At 37.4% G+C, this 24,343-nt stretch overlaps 1 protein-coding gene across 1 annotated transcript in view; it reads left to right on the forward strand.

The window, feature by feature from the left end:
- The window catches only part of TMEM64 (transmembrane protein 64), a 34,558-nt gene extending 12,884 nt beyond the window's left edge, over positions 1-21,674 (forward strand). The window contains exons 2-3 of the mRNA XM_052651818.1: positions 4,129-4,284; positions 19,766-21,674. Coding sequence (XP_052507778.1) covers positions 4,129-4,284; positions 19,766-19,954 — 345 coding nt within the window. The 3' untranslated portion in view covers positions 19,955-21,674. The remainder of the gene's footprint in view (positions 1-4,128; positions 4,285-19,765) is intronic.
- The last annotated feature ends 2,669 nt before the right edge of the window (positions 21,675-24,343 follow it).

Consider the following 24,343-nt stretch of genomic DNA (forward strand, 5'->3'; position numbering starts at 1 on the left):
CCTGCTAATCACCTAGGAGTAGAGATGAATGTAGCTTTACATAATTTTAGGTTAGACTGTAGTTGTAGAATAACCTATAACTCACTAAAACACCAGATTTTAATATTAATAAAAATAAAATTTAATAAAGTAGCCACTAGCTTTCTTATATAACAGCAATACCCAAATAAGGATATGGAAGTTATTCTCAAAATTAATGGCTGTAGTAACAACTATGGGCTTCTCAGTTGGTGCTAGTGGTAAAGAACCCACCTGCCAATGCAGGAGGCATAAGAGATGCGGCTTCGATCCCTGGGTCAGGAAGATCCCCTGGAGGAGGGCATGGCAACCCACTCCAGTGTTCTTTCTTGCCTGGAGAATCCCATGGTCAGAGGAGCCTGGCGGGCTGCCGTCCATAGGGTCGCAAAGAGTCAGACATGACTGAAGTGACTGAGTACACACACACAATATCTGTAACATAAAATATTTAGAAATAAACTAATAAGAAATGCTTGATTATATAAATATAACAACCAAATTTTAGTAATAAGTATGGAAGATTTAAAGTAGTTATAAAAACATTTCTTGATAAAAATACTGAATATTCTGGAGGTTACATCTCTATCCAGATTAATTTATAATTTTATCTTAATCCTAGTATAATCTTTACTAGTTTTTTGAATGACAGAGTGATCCTAAAAAGTATTCACAAAAATGAATAGATAAGAATGGTTATGGAAGTTTTAAAAAGAAGAGTAAGAAAAGGAATTTGAAGGTTAGAAATTCCTTGTGAGATATTAAACTGATAGTCTACAATAATTTGGTTTCAACACAAGATTTAAGATATCAGTAGACATGTTGATATATGGCAGAACCATCACAATATTGTAATTATCCTCTAATTTTAAAAAAACATATATATAAAAGATTATCAGTGGACAGTATTAGAACCCCAAATAGGCTCCTTTATATACAGTAACTTCATTTATAATAAACATCACAAGTTGCTAAAGAAGTTACTGATTATTCAATAAATGATACTAGGAAAATTGGCTACTGGGGAACGGGAAGAGTAAGGATATATCATCAACCTTTAATTCTAATAAATTGCAGAAGGAATTGGTGGTAAATATTAAAGAGGAAAATATATTGAGAAAAGAAATATAGGGAGAAATTTAATAATGAGATCTGAAAAGACTTTCTGAAGCTAAAAGCAATGGAAGATCAGAGGAAACAATAATATTTAGTTATATATAAATTTAGAAACATTAGTATGTCTAAACAAAAAATAAGAGACAATTCAGAGGGAAATATCTGCTACACATTATGGACAAAAGTTGGTGACAATAGTGGTAAAGAACCTGCCTGCCCATGCAGGAGACATAAGAGATGCGGGTTTGATCTGTGGGTCAGGGAGATCTCCTGGAGAAAAAAATGGCAGCCCACTCCAGTGTTCTTACCTGCAGAATCCTGTGGACAGAGGGGCCTGGCAGGTTGTGGTCCATAGGGTTGCAAAGAGTCTAACACCACAGAAGCGACTTAGCACACAGCATGGACAAAGGTTGCCCTTACTATACAAAGAATAAATGTCATGAATAAATAAGGAAACACTTTAACATTTCAATAAAAATGAATAAACGTAAACAAAGCCATGAAAGAAATGTAAATAGAAAAGTGTATATTTAAAACTAATGTAAATTAAAATTACAGTAAGTAAGTGTTAGTCGCTCAGTCGCGCCCAACTTTGTGACCCCGTGGACTGCAGCCCACCAGGCTCCTCTGTCCATGAGATTTTCCAGGCAAGAATACTGGGGTGGGTTGCCATTTCCTTCTCCAGGGGATCTTCCCAACTCAGGGATCAAACCCGGGTCTCCTGCACTGCAGGCAGATACTTTACCGACTGAGCTACAAGGAAAGCCAGGTTAAACAATAATTGAAATCATTTTTACCCCTCTCAAACTGAATGCATGTGTGTGTGCTCAGCCATGTCTGACTCTTTGCAACCCCATGGAACTAAGGAGGATTGAAATTTAAAAGTTAAAATTGGCAAGAGTATGATGAAACGGTCACACATACATTACTCACTGATAAGAATGTAAATCAGTGTGAACTTTTGGGGAAAGCAGTTTTTAGTGTTTGATCTAGTTATTCCATTCCTAGTGATCTATCCTAAAATATGGAGTTGCATATTTTATTATTTCTTGCTGTGTAACAGATGACTCCAAAATTGAATAGCTTAATAAACATTTTTATCTCACAGCTTCTGTCAGTCGAGAATTCCTGTACAGAATAGCTGTGCTGTGCTTAGTCGCTCAGTCATGTCCAGCTCTTTGCAACCCCGTGGGCTATAGCCCACCAAGCTCCTCTGTCCAGGCAGGAATACTGTAGTGGGTTGCCATGCCTCCTCCAGAGGATCTTCCCAACCCAGGGATTGAACCCAGGTCTCCCACATTGCAGTCAGATTTTGCCATGCCTCCTCCAGAAGATCTTCCCAACCCAGGGACTGAACCCAGGTCTCCCACATTGCAGTCAGATTCTTTACCAGCTGAGCCACAAGGGAAGCCCAGGAGTACTGGAGTGGGTAGCCTATCCGTTGTCTAGGGGATCTTCCCAATCCAGGAATCGAACTTGGATCTCCTGCATTGCAGGTAGATTCTTTACTAACTGAGCTACCAGGGAAGCCCACAGAATAGGTAGGTGCCTCTAATTCAGGTTGTCTCACAGTACTCAAGATGCTGACCAGAGCTGCAGCCACCTTATGACACAACTGAGGAAGACTCTGCTTCCAGGCGCGCTCAGGTGGCCGTTGGCAGCTCTTAGGTATTTACTAGCTTTTGGCTGAAGACATCAATTCCTTGCTTTAGCAGGGACCTCTCTGTAGAGCTGCTTATAGCATGGTAACTTACCTTCCTGAGGGAGAGATGGAAGTCTTGTTATTTTTGTAACCTAATCTTGGAACTAACATCTCATCACTTATGCGATAGTCTATTTGCCAGAAGAAAGCGCTAGGTCTAACCCACACTCTTTGGGAAAGGATCACACAAGGGCATGAATACCATGAGATAGATTTACTGGAAATAGTTTACTGACTCCCATACAGGTTATACACAAAGGTTTTCATACAGGTTTTAAAAACTTCATAATAGCCAAAAAATACATAGTCACATGTACACAAAGAAACAATTAAGGAAGTAGTTTAAATGTTCCACAGCAAAAGAATGGTTAAATTGTGCTATGTACCTTTTTGAGTGCTGATCATGTGTTAGGCATTTGTTAAGATATTTACACATATATCTGTAAAATATTTCAGGTAAGGTAGTGGTTATTATCCTCATTTTACAGATGAAAAATCTGATATTTGAAGACTTTGTACTTAAATGTCATTTTAGAGTTAGAGTTACCTGGCTTCCAAACCCAGTGACCACATTGCTATTTAGGTATGCTTATGAAGAATTATTAGAGGCTTCCCTGGTAACTCAGCTCGTAAAGAATCTGCCTGCAGTGCAGGAGATCCCGGTTTGATTCCTGTGTCAGTAACATCCCCTGGAGAAGGGTTAGGGTACCCACTTCAGTGTTCTTGGGCTTCCCTGGTGGCTCAGATGGTAAAGAATCTGCCTGCAATGTGGGAGACCTGGGTTCGATCCCTGGGTTGGGGAGATCCCCTGGAGGAGGGCATGGCAATCCACTCCAGTATTCTGGCCTGGAGAAATCCTCGTGGACAGAGGAGCCTGGCTGGCTACAGTCCATGGGGTCTCAAAGAGTCTGAAGCGACTGAGCGACTAAGCACAAAACCAAGCCTGAAGAATATTTAATGACATGAGGAAGACTTTAAAAACTGTTTTTACAAAGTGATGTGTGTGTCTGCACCTTTTATTTATGTGTAAGAAAAAAAACAATAGTCACAAATGCCAGCTTTCAATGACAGAGCAATAGAATGTTAAAATTTTCCTTTAAACTTTTATTGCATTGTAGATCTTTTACATTCTGTATATATTCCATGTATAATCATGTTTAAAAATCAGAATGCTTTGAAAAGTAGTTCAGCTCTCTCTACTTCCAAGGGAAAACTGCTAGCAAGACTTGCATATGCAGTTTTATGTGACACTGAAGTTTTACTTGGTAATGAATCATCCTGTTTAATACTCCTAGATCACTGACCTCTCCTTACCCAACTATCTGGTGGCGTCTTCAGCTGGCCTGCTTCCTACCCAGCTCCTGAATTCGTACCTGGGCACCACCCTGAGGACCATGGAGGATGTCATTGCAGAGCAGAGCGCTAGTGGATATTTTGTTTTTTGTTTACAGGTGAGTTTAAGGCCAAGGCTTGCCTTTTTTCGTTGTTTCTTGATTTAAATCTAAGAAATTTCACTGAAAATAATTTGATTTTTTTTCCTTTTCACATCTTTTCTTATTCTTTCAATACTATTTCATATTTTGACATTTACATTTTTAATCTTGTGAATATGTGGAAATACATAGAACTGAATTGACACTTAGTGAAAATTTTCTAAGCACAAAAAAGGGAATGACAGAAATAGGGTTCTTTTTGCAGTGATTATTTTTAAAATCATGACTTAAGTCAAATATTCTGAATTTATATGAACTATTGTTAATACTGTGTTTCTAAAGGTAATTTTAATGAGATTTGATGAAGTTGGGTTTTTAAGTTGTGTTTTTAATCTTAGTTACTTTATATCTTTAAATTTTGAAGATACTGAACTTTTCTATTGATATTTTTTAGAGTAATATACTGGCAATGTAAATTTCTTTCTAGTACAATTTGATGTGAACAAATTTTTTTAGAAACTATTGCTTTATATAAAGTATAAAAGTATTCTATTGCAAATTCAAATAATATTAGATATAATAGATTAGTATTACTATGCAAATTATAATATAGTTTGAGGTACATATAATTTCATATAAGAGATTGATAAAAGGAAAATCTTGCTAGGTAGGCAGATTTATTCAGTGCCTTAAATTACATGCTGGAAGAGTTAAAACTTCATTTGCTTGTAACACATTTCATTCCCAGGATTTACCAAAATATAAAATTATTATTTTTGATAGTTTAGTAAGATGATGATGATAGCTAATATTTATTGAATGCTTTATATGCCACATATTTAAGCTCATTTAATGCCTACCAAAACCTTAGTAGGTATAAACTTTTATTATCTATTATCACAAGCCAATTGTGTATTCAGTAATGTTACATCAGTAGCTTGAAATTGGTCATGACAGGGAGCATTTAATTATGGAAATTGGCAAGTGTTCTAAATCAAGCCTGCCATCTCTGATCCCTAAGATCAGAGGTGTGTGTTTATCAGAACACCATTAGATAGTAATTTGTGCAAGGGGTAGAATCAGGATTTGAACAAAGGCAGTTGGTTCTAGGGACCATGCTCATAAGTCTACTGAGCAGATAATACCAGTTAGATAGCTGACTTAGTGATCTCCTGAACTGTAAGTTTTAATTTATACTGTTTTTGAATATATGGTATCATGTTACAAATTTACTCTTAATGCTATTATTCTCAAGTTTTTGAGGCACTATATTGTTTCAAAAATACTATGACAGAGTTAATTTTCTTTGTGCTTATGCAGTACAAATTTGGTAAACAAAATGAGCCCAGGAATATTTACATTAAACTATAAATAAGCTTGTCAGGGAAGACTTGCTTTAACATAAATTTTGTAATATTTATGATATTCAGGAAAATCAATTTTTATTTTCCTTTACTGTTTTTTTCTTCACAGCTATATTTTCTAAAAGATAACCTGCTCTAGGTTTAGAGTTTTTGTTATAGTCAGTTTGTTTTTATTAATGTAACATGCTAATCACATATTAAACTTTCTATGTGTTATGTCAGTCAGTCAGTCAGTTCAGTTGCTCAGTCATGTCTGACTCTTCTGCCAGCCCATGGACTGCAGCACACCAGGTCTCCCTGTCCATCACCAACTCCCAGAGCTTGCTCAAACTCATATCCATTGAGTCGGTGATGCCATCCAACCGTCTCATTCTCTGTCGTCTCCTTCTCCTCCTGCCTTCAATCTTTCCCAGCGTCAGGGTCTTTTCCAGTGAATCAGCTCTTCGCATCAGGTGGCCCAAGTACTGGAGTTTCAGCTTCAGCAGCAGTCCTTCCAGTGAATATTCAGAACTGATTTCCTTTAGGATTGACTGATTGGATCTCCTTGCAGTCCAAGGGACTCTGAAGATATCTTCTCCAACACCATGGTTCAAAAGCATCAATTCTTTGGCACTCACATCCATACATGACTACTGGAAAAACTGTAGCTTTGACTAGATGGACATTTGTCAGCAAAGTAATGTCTCTGCTTTTTAATATGCTATCTAGGTTGGTCAGAGCTTTTCTTCCAAGGAGCAAGAATCATTTAATTTCATGGCTACCGTCACCATCTGCAATGCTTTTGGAGCCCCACAAAATAAAGTCTGCCACTGTTTCCACTGTTTCCCCATTTATTTGCCATAAAGTGATGGGACTGGATGCTATGATCTTAGTTTTTTGATTGTTGAGTTTTAAGCCAGACTTTTCACTCTCCTCTTTCTTTTTCATCAAGAGGCTCTTTACTTCTTCACTTTCTGCCATAAGGGGGGTGTCATCTGCATAACTGAGATTATTAATGTTTCTCTTGGCAATCTTGATTCTAGCTTGTGGTTCATTCAGCCCAGCATTTCACATGATGTACTCTGCATGTAAATTAAATAAGCAGGGTGACAATATACAGCCTTGATGTACTCCTTTCCCAATTTGGAACCAGTCCATTGTTCCATGTCCAGTTCAAACTGTTGTTTCTTGACCTGCATAGAGATTTCTCAGGCGGCAGGTAAAGTGGTCCGATATTCCTATCTCTTAAAGAATTTCTCACAGTTTATTGTGATCTACACAGTGAAAGACTTTGGTGTAATCAATAAAGCAGAAGTAGATGTTTTTCTGGAATTTTCTTGCTTTTTTGATGATCCAGCAGATGTTGGCAATTTGATCTCTGGTTCCTCTGCTTGAACATCTGAAAGCTCACAGCTCATGTACTGTTGAAGCCTTGCTTGGAGAATTTTGAGCATTACTTTGCTAGCATGTGAGGTGAGTGCAGTTGTGCAGTAGTTTGAACATTCTTTGACATTGCCCTTCTTTGGGATTGGAATGAAAACTGACTTTTCCAGTCCTGTGGCCACTGCTAAGTTTTCCAGGTTTGCTGGCACATTGAGTGCAGCACTTTCACAGCATCATCTTTTAGGATTTGAAATAGCTCAACTGGAATTCCATCACCTCCACTAGCTTTGTTCGTAGTGATGCATCCTAAGACCCACTTGACTTCACATTCTAGGATGTCTGGCTCTAGGTGAGTGATCACACCATTGTGGTTATCTGGGTCACGAAGGTCTTTTTTGTACAGTTCTGTGTTTTCTTGCAACTTCTTCTTAATATCTTGTGCTTCTGTTAGGTCCATACCATTTCTGTCCTTTATTGTGCCCATCTTGGCATGAAATGTTCCCTTGATATCTCTGGTTTTCTTGAAGAGATTTCTAATCTTTCCCATTCTGTTGTTTTCTTCTGTTTCCTTGCACTGATTACTGAGGAAGGCTTTCTTATCTCTCCTTGCTATTCTTTGGAACTCTTCATTCAAATGCGTATATCTTTCCTTTCTCCTTTGCATTTAGTTTCTGTTCTTTTTTCAACTATAAGGCCTCCTCAGACAACCATTTTGCATTTTTGCATTTCTTTTTCATGAGGATGGTCTTGATCACTACATTCTGTACAGTGTCACAAACCTCCATCCATAGTTCTTCAGGCACTGTATTTATCAGATCTAATCCCTTGAATCTGTTTGTCACTTCCACTGTGTAATTGTAAGCAATTTGATTTAGGCCATACATGAATGGTCTAGTGGTTTTCCCTAGTTTCTTCAACTGGGAGCTGACTATGGCTCAGATCATGAATTCCTTATTGCCAAGTGTTATGTAGTATCTATGTTAATAATTTATGTTTATAATCATCCCAAGGTACTCTAAGATTCTGATGTATGCTACATTCTCAGATAGATTTTTTTAGTATATTTAAGTAATTTTATGTTTTTCTAGTTTCCTGAAGACAGTTTAAAACATTTTTTATGACATTGCAATTAGAATTCCTCTTATTAGTAGCTTTCAGAAGATTTTCACTATTTGATACTTTATATTTCTATGCATCTTAGTAGATTACTTATATAATCAGTAAAATTATAATAGAACAAAATAGTTCATGCATTTGTCAGTGGTACTTCTTAAAATATAGGATCTTCTTTTATCTAAGGGATTTCTTACCCTTTAGCTTGAGTTGGCAAGCTTAAGCTTAGGATACAAAACAAAAGGGAAAAAAATAAATGTTTCTTAGCCCAGACATTTACAAAAAGCAACCAACACAAAGAAAATGTGGTGGCATATTTATGTCTTGATTTGATACATTGATGTTATTTATAGTTTAATTTATTTCAGAGAGTATTAAATTTAGCTTAAAGAAGAGCCCTACTGTATAGGAACTTTGAACAAGGAGCTCTGCTCAAGATTTTGTGGCAGCCTGGATCAGAGGGGAGTTTGGGGGAGAATGGATACATGGATATTTATGGCAGAGTCCCTTTGCTGTCCTCCTGAAACTACCACAGCATTGTAAATCAGCTGTACTTCAATATAAAATAAAAAGTTTAAAAGAAAATGGAGAGGAGAAAGATGTCATCATGAAGGGAAAATTAGCATGGGGGGGCGGGGATGAAGCACATGTTAAGGTTGAAAGAGTAAAGTATCATGTTGTTCTTGTTGTTCAGTAGCTAAGTCATGTCCAGCTCTTTGCAACCCCATGGACTGCAGCGTGCCAGAGTCTTGTCTCATTTCTGGATTTTCTGTCTTGTTCCACTGATCTATATTTCTAGTTTTGTGCCAGTACCATACTGTTTTGATGATTGTAGCTTTGTAATATAGTCTGTAGTCAGGGAGCTTGATTCCTCTAGCTCTTTTTCTTTCTTAAGATTGCTTTGACTATTTGGGGTCAAACTTCTTTTCCAGTTTGGATTCCCTTTACTTCTTTTTCCTCTTTGATTGCTGTAGGTTAGACTTCCAAAACTGTGTTGAATGAATGTGGCAGTAGTGGACATCCTTCTGTTCCTGATCTGGAGGGAATGCTTCCAGCTTTCCACCATTGAATATGATGCTAGCTATCAGTTTCTCATATATGACCTTTATTATATTGAGGTATGTACCCTCTGTGCCCACTTTCTGGAGATTTTTTACATAAATGAGTGCTGAATTTTGTCAAAAGCTTTTTCTGCATCTATTGAGATGATCGTATGTTTTTCACTTTTCAGTTTGTTGATATGGTGAATCACATTGATTGATTTGCAGATGTTGAAAAATCCTTGCATCCCTGGGATGAATCCCATTTGATCATGTATTTTAATGTATTGTTTAATATGGATTGCTGTTATCTTGTTGAGGATTTTTGCATCTATATTCAGCAGTGATATAAGCTTGTAAATTTCTTTTTTTGAAGGTATCTTTGTCTGCTTTTGGTATCAGGGTGATGGTGGCCTCACAAAATGAGTTTGGAAGTTTTCCTTTCTCTGCAGTTTTTTGGAACAGTTTCAGAAGGGTAGGTGTCAACTCTTCTCTAAATGTTTGGTAAAATTCACCTGTGAAGCTGTCAGGTCCTGGACTTTTGTTTTTTTGGGAGGTTTTTAATCACAGTTTCAATTTTAGTGCTTGTGAGTAGTCTCTTCATATTTTCTGTTTCTCCCAGGTTCAGTCTAGGGAGATTGTGCCTTTCTGAGAATTTGTCTGTTTCTTCCAGATTGTCCAATTTATTGGCCCATAGTAGTTTCTTGTGACACTTGCTTTTCTATGGAATCAGTTGTAACTTCTTCTTTTTCATTTCTTATCTTATTGATTTGAGTCCACTCTCTTATTTTTCTTGATGAATCTGACTAAAAATTTATCAATTTTGTTTATTTTTTCAAAGAACCAGCTTTTAGTTTCATTGATCTTTGCAGTTGTTTTCTTTTTCTCTATTTCATTTATTTCTGTTCTAATCTTTATGATTTTTTTACTTCTAGTAACTTTATATCTTGTTTATTCTTTTCTCTGATTGTTTTAGGTGCAATGTTACATTGTTTACTTGAGGTTTTTCTTGTTTCTTGAGGTAAGATTGTATTGCTATAAACTTCTCCCTTAGAATGGCTTTTGCTGCTTCCCATAAGTATTGAACTGTTGTGCTTTTGTTTTCATTTGTCTCTAAGTATTTTTATTTCCACTTTGATTTCTTTAGTGATCCTTTGATTGTTTTGTAGCATATTGTTTAGCTGCCATGTGTTTTGTTTTTTTAGATTTTTTTTTATATAGTTTATTTCTAGTCTCAGCATTTTGATCAGACAAGATGCTTGATTTTGATTTTTTAAAATTTACTAACGCTTGCCCTGTGGCCCAGCTTGTGATCAGTCCTGGAGAATATGCCTTGTGCACTTGAGAAAAATGTGTAGTCTGCTGCTTTGGGATGGAATGCTCTATAAAGATCAAAAAAGCCCAGCTCAGCTGAAGTGTCATTTAAGCCCTTTGATTCCTTGTTAGTTTTCTGTCCAGATGATCAGTCCATTGATGAAAGTGGGTTATTAAAGTCCTGCGCTATGATTGTGTTACCGTTAGTGTCTCCCCTTATGGTGGTTAATATTTACCTTACATATTGAGGTGATCCTACGTTGGGTACATATATAGGTATTTATAAGTGTTAAATCCTCTTGGATTGAACCTTTGATCATTATGTAATGTCCTTTGTCTCTTATAACCATCTTTTTTATAAAGTCTGTTTTGTCTGATATGAGTATTGCTACACCAGCTTTCTTATGATATCCATTCAGTTCAGTCAGTTCAGTTCAGTTCAGTTGCTCAGTCGTGTCCGACTCTTTGTGACCCCATGAATCACAGCACGCCAGGCCTCCCTGTCCATCACCATCTCCTGGAGTTCACTCAGACTCACGTCCAGATTTCCATTAGTGTGGAATACTTTCTTCTCATCTCCTTACTTTCAGTCTGTAAGCATTCCTAGATCTGAGGTGGGTCTCTTGTAGACAGCTGTATATATTGGGTCTTGTTTTTTTATCTACCCAGCAGTCTATGTCTTTTGGTTGGTGCATTTAGTCTGTTTACATTAAGGTAATTATTGATATGTGTGACCCTATTACCGTTTTCTTAATTGATTTTGGGTTTATTTTTTGTAAGTCTTTTCATTCTCCTGTGTTTCCTGACTAAAGAAGTTGTTTAGCATTTGTTGTAAAGCTGGTTTAGTGTTGCTGAATTCTCTTAACATTTGTCTGTAAAGCTTTTGATTTCTGTATTAAATCTGGATGAGAGTCTTTCTGGGTAGAATATTCGGGGTTGTAGGTTCTTCCCTTTCATCACTTTGAATATATTGTATCATTCCCTTCTGGCTTGTAGAATTTCTTTTGAGAAATCAACTGATAACCTTACAGGAGTTCCCTTGTGTATTATTTATTATTTTTCCCTTATAGCTTTTAATATTGTATCTTTATCTTTAATCTTTGTTTACTATGTGTCTTTGTGTGTTCTTCCTTGGCTTTATCCTGCCTGGGACTCTCTGTGCTTCCTGGATTTTGTTGACTATTTCCTTTCCCATGTTAGGGAAGTTTTCCACTGTTATCTCTTCAGATATTTTCTCTGGTCCTTTAGCTTTCTCTTCTGCTTGTGGCACACCTATAATGTAAATGTTGGTATGTTTAATGCTGTCCCAGAGGTCTCTTAGGCTAGCCTGTCATCATTTTTAATTATTTTTTCTAAATTCTTTTTTGCAGCAAGATTTCCACCATTCTATCCTCGACATCACTTATCTGTTCTTCTGCATCAGTTATTCTGCTGTTGAATCCTTCTAGTGTATTATTCATCTCTGTGTTTGTTCTTCAGTTCTTCTAGGTCTTTGGTAAACATTTCTTGCATTTTCTCTATTCTTTTCCAAGATCCTGGATCATCCTCATTATCACTATCCTGAATTCTTTTTCTGTAAGGTTGCCTATCTCCACTTCATTCAGCTGTTTTCTGGGAATTTATCTTGTTCCTTCATCTGGGATCTAATCCTAATTCTTTTCATTTTTATTAGCTTTCTATGATTGTGTTTCTCATTCTGTACCTGCAGGACTGTAATTCTTGCTTCCTCAGTCTGCCCTTTGGTGGATGAGGCTAAGAGGATTCTGCAAACTTCTGATGGGAGGGACTGGCTGTAGGAAATATCTGGGTCTTGCTCTGGTGGGCAGAGCCTGCTCAGTAAACCCTTAATACAGTTGTCTGCTCGTGGGTGAGGCTGTACTCCCTCCCTGTTAGTTGTTTGGCCCAATGTGACCCAGCCCTGGAGTCTGCAGGGTCTGTGGTAGGGCTGATGGTGACTTCCAAGAGGACTTAGACTACCAAGGAACACCTCTTATGTCTGCCGCCGCCAGTGCCCTCATCCCCGCAGTGAGCCCCTGCCAACCCACACCTCAGGAGACCCTCAGATACTCCCGGGGAGGTCTGGCTCAGTGTCTTGTGGGGTCACTGCTCCTTTGTCCTCGGTCCTGGTGAACACAAGGTTTTGTTTGTGCCCTCCAAGAGCCGAGTCTCTGTTTCCCCAGTCCTGTGGAAGTCCTGCAGTCAGATCCCTCAGGCCTTCAATGTCAGATTCCCTGGGATCTCCTAGTCCATTTCCTAGATCCCCAGGCTGGGAATCCTGATCTGGGCCTAGAACTTTCACGGCTGTGTGGGAACTTCTTTGGTATTATTGTTCTCCAGTTTGAGGGTCATCTGCCTGGTGGTTGTGGGAGTTTGATTTCATTGTGATTGTGCCCCTCCTGTCATCTCATTACAGCTTCTCTGTTGGACATGGAGTACCTTTCTTTGGGGGATTCCAGCATCCTTTTGTCAATGATTGTTCAAAACATAGTTATGATTTTTTATCCTTACCCAGGAGATCTCACTGTTGCTTCTTGACCCACATGCAGGTTTCACAGGAGATGAGTAAGGTAGTCTGGTACTCCCATCTCTTTAAGAATTTTCCATGGTTTGTTCTGAGCCACACAATCAAAGGCTTTAGCATAGTCAGTGAAGCAGAAATAAACCTATCTCTGGAGCTCCTCCCTTGCTTTCTCCATTATTCAAATGAATGTTGGCAATTTGATCTCTGGTTCCTCTGCCTCTTCAAAACCCAGCTTATATACATCTGGAAGTTTTCAGTTCATGTACTGCTTTAGCCTAAGGTGAAGGATTTTCAGCATAACCTTGCTGTCCTGTGACATAAACACAATTGTACAGTAGTTAGAACACTTTCTGGCATTGCCCTTCCTCGGGATTGGAATGAAAACCGACCTTTTCCAGTCCTGAGAGTAGCCACTGCTGAGTTTTCAAAATATGCTGACATATTGAGTGCAACACTTGAACAGAACTCAGTCTAAAACCTTTCAGGATTTTAAATCACTCAGCTAGAATTCCGTCACCTCCAGTAGATTGTTCATAGTAGTGCTTCCTAAGGCTTAGTGAAAGTCTCTCAGTCGTGTCCGACTCTTGGCAACCCCACAGACTGTACAGTCCATGGGATTCTCCAGGCCAGATTACTGGAGTGGGTAGCCTTTTCCTTCTCCAGGGGATCTTCCCGACTCAGGAATCAAACCGGTATCTCCTGCATTGCAGGCAGATTCTTTACCAACTGAGCTATCAGGGAAGTCCCTCCTAAGGCTTACTTGACTTCATATTCCAGGATGTCTGGCTCTAGGTAAGTGATCACACCATCATGGTTATCCAAGTCATTAAGACCTTTTTTGTCTAATTCTGTGTATTCTTGCCACCTCTTCTTAATTTCTTCTGCTTTTGTTAGGTCCTTTCCATTTCTGTCCTTTATTGTGTCCATCTTTGCATGAAATGTTCCCTGGATATCTCCAGTTTTCTTGAAGAGATCTCTAGTCTTTCTGATGCTATTATTTTCCTCTGTTTCTTTGCACTCTTCATTTAAGGGGATCTTCTCTCTCCCTGGTGGCTCAGAGGGTAGAATGTCTGCCTGCAAGGTGGGAGACTTGGGTTTGATCCCTGGGTTGGGAAGATCCTCTGGAGAAGGAAATGGCACCCCACTCCAGTACTCTTGCCTGGAGAATCCAACGGACAGAGGAGCCTGGTGTATGGGATTGACAAAGAATCAGACACGACTGAGCGATTTCACTCTCTCTCCCTGCTATTATCTGGAACTCTGCATTCAGATGGATATATCTTTCCCTTTCTCCTTTTGCTTTTCTTCTTTCCTCAGCAATTTGTAAAGCCTCCCCAGACAACCACTTTGCCTTCTTGTATTTCTTTTTCTTTGGGATGGTTTTGGATACTGCCTCCTATACAGTGTCACCAACCTCCGTCCATAGTTCTTCAAGCACTCTGCCAGATCTGATGCCTTGAATCTACTCACTACCACTACTGTATAATTTGATTTGATTTAGGTTATACTTGAATGGCCTAGTGGTTTTCTCTACTTTTCAATTCAACCCTGAGTGTTGCAATAAGGAACTCATGATCTGAGCCACAGTCAGCTCCACGTCCTGTTTTTGCTGACTGTATAGAGCTTCTGCATCTTTGGGTACAAAAAACATATTTAGCCTGATTCTGGTATTGACTGTCTCATGATGTCCAAATGTAGAATTGTCTCTCGGGTTGTGGAAAGCGTGTGTGTGCTGTGACCAGCGAGTTCTCTTCACAAAACTCTGTTCGCCTTCGTCCTACTTCATTTTGTACTCCAAGGCCAACCTTGCCTGTTTCTCCAAATATGTCTTGACTTCCTGCTTTTGCATTCTAATCCCTTGTGATGAAAAGGACATTTTTTTTAGTGTTAATTCTAGAAGGTATTGTAGGTGTTCATAGAACTGGTCAACTTCAGCTTCTTCAGCCTCAGTGATTGGGGCATAGACTTTGATTGCTGTGGTGTTGAATGGTTTGCCTTGGAAACAAACCAAGATCATTCTGTTGTTTTTGAAACTGCATCACAGTACTGCATTTTGGACTATTTTGTTGACTATGAGGGCTACTTCATGTCTTCCAGGGGATTCTTGCCCACAGTAGTAGCTCTAATGGTCACCTGAATTAAATTTGCCCATCCCCCTCCATTTTAGTCACTGATTCCGACGCTGTAATGTTCACTCTTGCCATCTCCTACTTGACCATGTCCAATTTACCTTGATTCGTTGACCTAATGGGCTTCCCTGATGGCTCAGATGGTAAAAAAAAAAAAAACCTGCCTGCAGTGCATGCAACCCAGGCTTAATCCTTGGGTAAAGTAGGTCCCCTGGAGAAGGGAATGGCTGCCCACTCCAGGATTCTTGCCTGAAAACTTCCATGCACAGAGGAGCTTGATGGGCTACAGTTCATAGGGTCAAAAAACCTTCAAAGTTCCTGTGCAATATTCTTTATTGTGTTGGACTTTACTTTCACCACCAGACACATCCACAGCTAAGCACCGTTTCTGCTTTGGCCAGCCTCTTAAGTCTTTCTGGAGTTATTTCATTGCCCTTTACTCTTCCCCAGAAGCATACTGGACACCTTCAAACCCAGGGAGCTCATCTTTCATTTCATATCTTTTTGTCTTTTCATACTGTTTATGGGGTTCTCCTGGCAAGAATACTGGAGTGGTTTGCTATTTCCTGCTCCAGTGGACCATCAGGTAGTACTCTTCACTGTCATCCGTCATCTTGAGAGGCCCTGCGTGGCATGGCTCATATCTTTATTGAGTTACACAAGCCCCTTTGCCATGACAGAGCTATGATCCATGAAGGAGTTAGTATCATAAGGTTCCTCATACTTGGTAGAAGTAAGCCACAAATTTGCCTCCCAATATAGCCACCTAAGCCACCCAGAGAGAATCCAGAATGTCCATAACATTAGAGCAGTACCACATAGATATTCAGAGGAAGGCACAACTCTTCATTGTACTGAAATCCAACATAAATTCCATGGTTTGTCAACTTAGTCTTTTCCGTATATTTTTGTATGTATTCATCAACCAAAACCCAGTCCTGGATAAATCCAAGTTTTGATCTGCTTTTACACCTGCTCTTTTGGGGAAATAATGCATCCAGGCAGACTGGTGATATTTAATTCACGGTTGCAAGCCTTCAGCTGGTTTCTCAACACGCTGTTTATTCTGTTCCTTCATCTTCCCATTTCCGCATTTTTCTTGATGACTTTCAAACTTATCCTCATTCCCCTCACAAATTTTTCCTCCTGCCCCAACTTCCTTCTTCATTCGCAACAGATTGCCTTTCTTGCTTAACAGAAAAATCAAAAGCCTTCAAATGAGAAACCCCTCAATTTACAGCTATGAAATCTCCTAACCTTCTTATGTTCTGCTTATACTCTCGGCCTGCTTTTCAGTTAACAGTGGAAGAAATCACTTTCTGTGTGCCTTCTTGTATAAGGCTGTCTTTCTACTTGTTTGATTCTTTTGTTTTAGTAGGGAAACTTTGTAAAAAGGTTTTGTTGTGTATTATTTTAACACTTCACTGGGCTGTTAGGAAGAGTCAGTATAAATTTCTAAGCCCTGGGCTCCAGAAAGGCATCTGGAGAAAATCCCATGTAAAGATGTAGGCAATTCACCCTTGAGGGGAACCTGAAAAACTTTTTCACTAGTTCTAAACTTAATTTCTATGGCTTTGCCAAATCCTTCCCTCAAGCTTTCATCTCTAAGCTTCTCTAAATCAGATACACTTTCCAGTTCTCATCTTAGCAAGCTAAGACTCATAACTGTGCTTTTTAAAAACATTTTCTTCTCTTAGCTTCTTTGACACCACTATCTTGAGCTTTTTCACTGTTTTCCTGGCTCATTTATCAGCACCTCCTCCTTTTACTCCTAACTTGGTCCTCCTCAAGACTCTAGCCAAAGCTTTTTAGTCTCACTCTGAAAACTTTTCTTCTTGGCAAATGCAGTTGCTATGGTGGCTACTATTATTAAGGACATTGTGAGGGCTCCTTAATATGCATCTTCAGCTTAGTCTTCTTTCCATACCTTTAGACCCATTCACCGAATTGCTTCGGATATCTAATTGGCACCTCAAATTCAGCATATCCAGAGCAGAACTTAGCATCTCATTCACACCCTCTCCCAACTAGGTAACTAACTAACATTTTTCCATCTCTTTTTATGGTATTACCATCCACATAGTATCAGACTTAGGGTGTTCAATAAGTATAACTACATTTTTCAGAGAGATAACATATTAGAGAACAATGACAAGATTTAAAGGCCTACGTTTAAAATAACTGATTTGAAGGGAACCCTTCTGCAGTGTTGCTGGGAATGTAAATTGGTACAGCCACTATGGAGAACAACAGGCATGCCAAGTTGCTTCCATCACGTCTGACTCTTTGCGACCCCATGGACCGTGCCCCACCAGGCTCCTCTGTCCATGGGATTCTCCAGGCAAGAATACTGGAGTGGGTTGCCATGCCCTCCTCCAGGGGATCTTCCTGACCCAGAGGTTGAACTCAAATCTCTTAACATCTCCTGCATTGGCAGGCAAGTTCTTTGCCACTAGCGCCATCTGGGAAGCCCAGAAAACAGTATAGAGGTTTCTTAAAACTACCGTATGCTCTAGCAATCCCATTCCTGGGCATATATACAGAGAAAACCATAATCCAAAAGTATACATGCACCCCGTTCATTGCAGCACTCTTTACAATAGCCAAGACATGGAAGCAACCCAGATGTCCATTGACAGAGGGATGGATAAAGAAAATGTGGTACATATATATCCTGAAATACTATTCAGCCATACAAAGAATGAAACAATGCTGTTTGCAGCAACATAAATGGACCTAGAGATGATCATACTAAGTGAAGTAAGTCAGACAGAGAAAGACAAATATGTATTCCTCATGCTGCTGCCACTGCTGCTAAGTCGCTTCAGTCATGTCCGACTCTGTGCGACCCCATAGACAGCAGCCCACCAGGCTCCGCCGTCCGTGGGATTCTTCAGGCAAGAACACTGGAGTGGGTTGCCATTTCCTTCTCCAATACATGAAAGTGAAAAGTGAAAGTGAAGTCACTTAGTCGTGTCCAACCCTCAGCGACCACATGGACTGTAGCCCACCAGGCTCCTCCGTCCATGGTATTTTCCAGGCAAGAGTACTGGAGTGGAGTGCCATTGCCTTCTCTAATATTCCTCATATGTGGAATTTAATTTAAAAAAAAGATGCAATAAACTTATTTACAAAACGGAAACAGACTTACAGACATTGAAAACAAACTTAGAGTTACAAAAGAGGAGATGAGTAGAGGATAAATCAGGAGCTTGGGATGAACACACACACACTGCTGTATATAAGGTAGATAACCTACTGTACAGCACAGGAAACTACTCAGCATTCTTTGGTAACCTATGTGAGAAAAGAATCTAAAAAAGAATGAATAGACACCTGAAACGAACACAATACTGTAAATCAACTATAATAAAATTTAAAAAAAAAATTTAAATATGGGTGAAAAATTAATTATCTTTGTCTCCTATAGCATAAAAAATAAGATTAAATAACTACTTTGCTTAGAATTGTATTGAGAAATGAGTACTCACTTAATGTACATCTCTTGTACAAGTTCCAGGTTCCCTCATCACCTTCCCCCTCCACCCTCAACATTTGTACCTGGAGTATTTCTCCCATAAAAGTATAGGTAGGCTTAATTGAAACAGTATTGTATTTCAGGATCACTATGCTTAGAGCAGCTTTTGAAAGCGTGCTGAAACATTAAACAGCATCTACTGAGAATATTTTGCTCCAAACCCTGAAGAACTGCTTTACAAATGAACTTTGGAATAAATATCATTTAGAAGATGTAGACTGCTTAGACAGTCATTGTGCTGAATTGTGTGTAGAATGTTTAAGCTCAGCCTCTGGACAGCGGGAGAAGCCCACGTGGTTTAAAGGCGCTTGAAATCAGATCACTAAGTGAGCGGCTGAACTGAGACTACAGCCTGGGGTGCTTTTTCTATTCCTTTTACTGGAATTTTTCCCCTTACCATGTTCCTGTGTTCTTAGTTTGAAAAGTGTAGACAATTTCATGTTCACAATCTCTTGTTAATTTCTTTTAAAGCTTATTGGCATTTCATTTTTCAAATGTTTTAATATTTTTAATTTCAGCTGCACCAGATAGGTCATTTGCAAATAGTAGTGTTTCTAAGTCAACTTAAAAATACCTACAGACATTTATAGTTTTGCACAGAAGTAATACTACATTAATTACATTAACAAAGTTTAGCCAACTTTATCTCTATTGTAGAAATATATATTTTTTTATTCCTTGAAGGAAACTTTTTGATACAAAGAAAGAAACTTGACATGTATCAAACACACATCATTTAATATGGACTAAAAGGGATATATGCTTGCTTTGTGTTAACCTGACACTATATTATGAACACCCCATAGATTTTGGCCCTCCACACCCAGCAGACAAAAGAATAAATAAATAACACCTTTGTGTAAACTATTTAAAAATGTTACCTTACTGTATTTGAAAACTGTCCTGTTTGAAACATTTCTGACAATATTTATTGGCTTAGAAATGTTCTGCCTTTTTACTATGTAAAACGTTGTTAACTGTAATGTTTTATTTTTATTCACAGATTATTATAAATATCCTGTTTGAAACATTTCTAAGACAATATTTATTGGCTTAGAAAGTTCTCCCTTTTTACTATGTAAAATATTATTAACTGTAATTTTTATTTTTATTCACAGATCATTATAAGTATAGGCCTCATGTTTTATGTAGTTCATCGAGCTCAAGTGGAATTGAATGCAGCTATTGTAGCTTGCGAAATGGAACTGAAAACCTCTCTGGTTAAAGGCAATCAACCAAATATCAGTGGCTCTTCATTCTACAAGAGGACCCTAACATTTTCTGGAGATGGAATCAATATTGTATGATTCTAATGAAATGTGTAATTGTCAAGAGCCTAGTGTGCTGTCTGAGATCTAGCAATTCCCTTACTGCTGGGCAGGGATGCAAGTTTTAATTGTATTATGGCACACACACACACAGACACTCACACACACAAATGACTAGTTTTTAAATTGCACATTTTTTAAAAACAGGAATCATTTTCCAGATACGTAAGTGTAAATGTAGATGCAATTTTGGCTGCAGCTCTTCATCATTTATTATGCCCATAGTGGCCTATAAGTCTGCACTTTAGGTTTTGGGTTTTTTTTTTTCATTATTTTCTTTATGAGTACTTATGAACAGAAAAACAATCCAGATATTTTTCTGCTTAGTGTCTTCATTTATAAAGACTATGAGTAATTGTATGTGTCTTTCCTGCTTATAAAAATGAGTAAAAGTATGCAATTTTAAATGTATAATATTATTGGATGTTCTTTGCTTTCATAGTGTTTCCAGAAAGGGTAAATGATGTCTTGTTTTGTTTTTTTAAATGTTTTAGTTGGAACCACTTTGCTTTCCTTTTCCTTGCTAGTTAGAAAATAGACATGAACTTTTGTTTAAATGTATTTTTGCAAGGATCAAATTGTTACACCTATACACACAAGTTTAAATCCTACATTGTGGGACTGAAGTGCTCTTAAGATACCTTTTTTAATTTTTGCTGTGTAATATGCAAAGCGAAAGGGAAATTATTTAATGAGTAGTGTCTCAAATTAGAACTTGTGTTCTAATTTCACGCCATTGGTTTTAGCCTCCTTAGGTCTTCCATCAAAGGGCTGTCCTATTACAGTCTTACTGAAAATTTTATTAAACTTCTTTTCTTTTTGTATTCATTATTAGGCTTTGAAATAAAGATGTTATTCCTTTAAAGTGGTGGGCTTGCAATCACTGAAGATGTCACTCTGGTGGCCTTGTTTGATCAAAATGCCTATCTAAAAAATTGAGCTTTAAAATCAGGTTTATAATTCTGTTGAAGTACATATATATTTGTCCCCATAGTCTTCAGCTTTAAAACTGTACGTAATGTTATCTTGATGCCCAGATTTGTATTATTATATTTGCCCTACTATAGAGTAGGCTTATTTTGTTTGCTTTTTGGTACTTGTTTTCCTCTGATAAGACTCAGGAATTCTGAAATGTGAAATTAAGTCTCAGTTCTTTTTCCTGTAGAATGAATTGAGTATATTTATTAATAGTACTTATGTGTATAGAATATAATAATTTGGTATACGATTCATATGATATTCATTTATCACCTTATATTTCTAAAGTAGCTTAATTGTGATCTTAATGATTAGTTTATTTTACAGTGGAGATTATCGATATAAATGCAGATTTTCTGGTAAGTATCTGTTTTTTAGCTATGAAGGTGCCACCTTATCAGACACCTCCCATTTGCCTTTTCATTAGGGTAAAATCTTTGCCCTGATTTTCTAAAATGCAAAAGATTTATTTAGAAGCAATTATTTTAATTTTATGCTACGGATGCATTTAATCATTTTAGTATATAAATTTTTGCCCTGTTGCAGGTATAATTATTTCCCTTTCCTTCATAATGAGTAAGTTTTCTCACCTTTGAATAACACTGAAGTTTGTTTTTATGTCTGTACCAAGTTCTTCTTGGTATAGTCCAGATGATTTTATAGGGACCTGGGTCTATAGCAGTCAACTGACCTAGAAATCTTTCCTTTTATTGATAGAAAAATACCATTGAAATGTTGTTATTCTTTTTTAAATCCTAATTAATTGTTTAGTTTCTTTAATAATTATTTTAGTTTAATTATCCGAATAAACAGTGATTTGATTTATTCTTGTCTAACTTGAAAATATTTATCTTGTGCTTTCTGTTTGTTTAGTTTTCTTATAAAGAAATTAATAATTTAAGATCACTACTTTCATACACTTGTATTACACTTCATGTATTTTGAAGTGCATTTATTTACTTTGGCATTTTGTAACTTGAATAATTTTGCCAAATGAAAAACTTTTGGTAGTTTGTCATGAGTTTTTCCAACTGTTGCATTTTGCTTAGTACTTAAATATGTAAAGGTAAAAGAAAAGTAATTTTTCTATATTCTGCCAACATGATTTTATATAATAAAATCATCCATTTTTACTTAAAATAGTATGGATGTACTATTTTTAAAACATTAATCTAAAACTGCAGTTTTCCTTTTGTTCATCATTTCCAGCCTCCACATAAACTGTTATCCCTTATAATCATGCTTTTTGATAGCTACATTTGGTTGCTGGTTTTTTATTAATATATGTGCTGTCTATAAATTGTACAAAACATGCTGTATTGTACAAAACATATACAATGTTATATTCTTTCCATCTTTAACCCCACATGCCATATTTCTGGCAGCAACAAATTTCTGTAGGTTCCTTTTATGTTGCCCTAATATTGCCTCCAGTCATAGAGTATATATTAATACATATATTATATATTGGATTTCTTAAATATATATGTTTACATACATAAAAATAATATATATATTAGATTTTTTATTTCTCAAATCATTTAAAGTACAGTTAAAGTTGCTTTATGCTTATTTTTAAAAGCATGCAATACACTCATTTCAAACCTTTTGAAAGATAAGTGCTGTTTTTAATTCTTTGGAGCTTTTCCTTAGTTTTCCACATTTTCTGGTTTATTATTAATGATTTTGTTTACTCCTTGCCAAGTTTTGTCTCGTGAATTACTTTTAAACAGCAACATCCCCTTTTAAAAACATGTACATAATAATTTACTAAATGTTTTCATGTCCATTTTCATTTGATCATGTGATTTGTGAAATAACTTGAAATCTATACTTTGGTTTGTGAAAATAATAGAACCAAATCTCTGTCGTTAGAATGTATATTTTGAGTTTATGTTCAGAAGTGAGTTGTGGATTTATTCAGAGCCAGCCATACTCTCTTTGTATGTACTTTGTAACCAGTTGCAGACCTTTCAAAGAAGACTTTCCCATGATCGGATCAAGCTTATGACTATAAAGCATTTCCTTCCTTGAGAAGCTATATAATTCAGTATCTGCTCTTATTTACCATTGCTGTAACTGAGCTAAGTGGTGGAGGCTATTAACATATACCAGTATGCGTCTGTTAATGTGCAATGCTGATTGGAACTATTCTTAGGAAAGGTGCTGTGGCTTATATACATCTACATTTGTAAGACTGTCTTGTAGAATGCTGACAGTTGCTAAGTATATGCTAGGTTGATACAGGTAAATTCTGAGGTGCATGGTGAATCCATGGCTGTTCAAAACCAGTCACCATGTGCAGAGAAAAAGGTTTAATGAGGACCTCAGGAATAATGATACTAAGTTGTTGACTTCAGTGATGGAATTTTGTTTCAAACACAAGCCACTTAGTGTACCAGAATGGTGGTCAGAATAACACTAGTTGGTTTTTAAAATTTACATTGCTGATTCTGTTAATAATAAACTACTTAGGATATACTTTTTAATGGTCATGTCTTTAACCTGAAAAACTTAAAAGAAGTGGAATACTTGTTCCACAGGATATTTAAAACTAAGGAATTCCAATAACCTCACATATGTTGAACATAAACTGTTAACTGATTCAGCAACTGAATTATAACTTGGTACTTCTGAACGGCAAAGTGATCACTGTAAACTATTTTCTAAGGTAGCTGAAGGTTTAAAATAGATAATTCTAAAGGTAAATCAGTAAAATCTCTTGATTATTGGTATCCTAAATCACTTGTGTGCCTGAGAAAATAAAAGGTCATGTTTTGTTTTCCTTTTCTCTTCTCTTACTTCCCCTCTGTAATTTAATGAATTTAGGGTCATTTGCAAGGGGAGGGAGCAATTCAGGAGGAATGGTGTACAGGTTTCTAAAAGTGATTATGCTCATAATTGACCCTAGATGAGGATGGTTATGGTTATGGCAGAGGCCCTGTTGGAGAAATCATTTTGGTATCTTACACTGGCACTCAACCTTCAGTGTGTTTTTTCTTCTAACATCCCCAAATCATGAAATGCTACCTGCCAGTCAAATAACAGTTATTTGCCCAGGCTATAGAAATGTTTATGATGCCTTTCATAATGTTAAACAACTTTTACCAATCTTAATTTCCTATTGATGTCTACCCTGTTTCTGTGACTATTTCCTAAGGGCCTGTTCCAGCTACCATAAAACTTTCTTCTTAGTACTTGGAATGACATTGTCCTTGTTGGTGTGTTTAGTTCAGTTGCTCAGTTGTGTCTGACTCTTTGTGACCCCATGAACCGCAGCACACCAGGCCTCCCTGTCCATCACCAACTCCCGGAGTTCACCCAAACCCATGTCCATCGAGTCAGTGATGCCATCCAACCATCTCATCCTCTGTCGTCCCCTTCTCCTCC

This window comes from Budorcas taxicolor, chromosome 14 (genome assembly GCF_023091745.1).
Source record: "Budorcas taxicolor isolate Tak-1 chromosome 14, Takin1.1, whole genome shotgun sequence".
NCBI lineage: Eukaryota > Metazoa > Chordata > Mammalia > Artiodactyla > Bovidae > Budorcas > Budorcas taxicolor.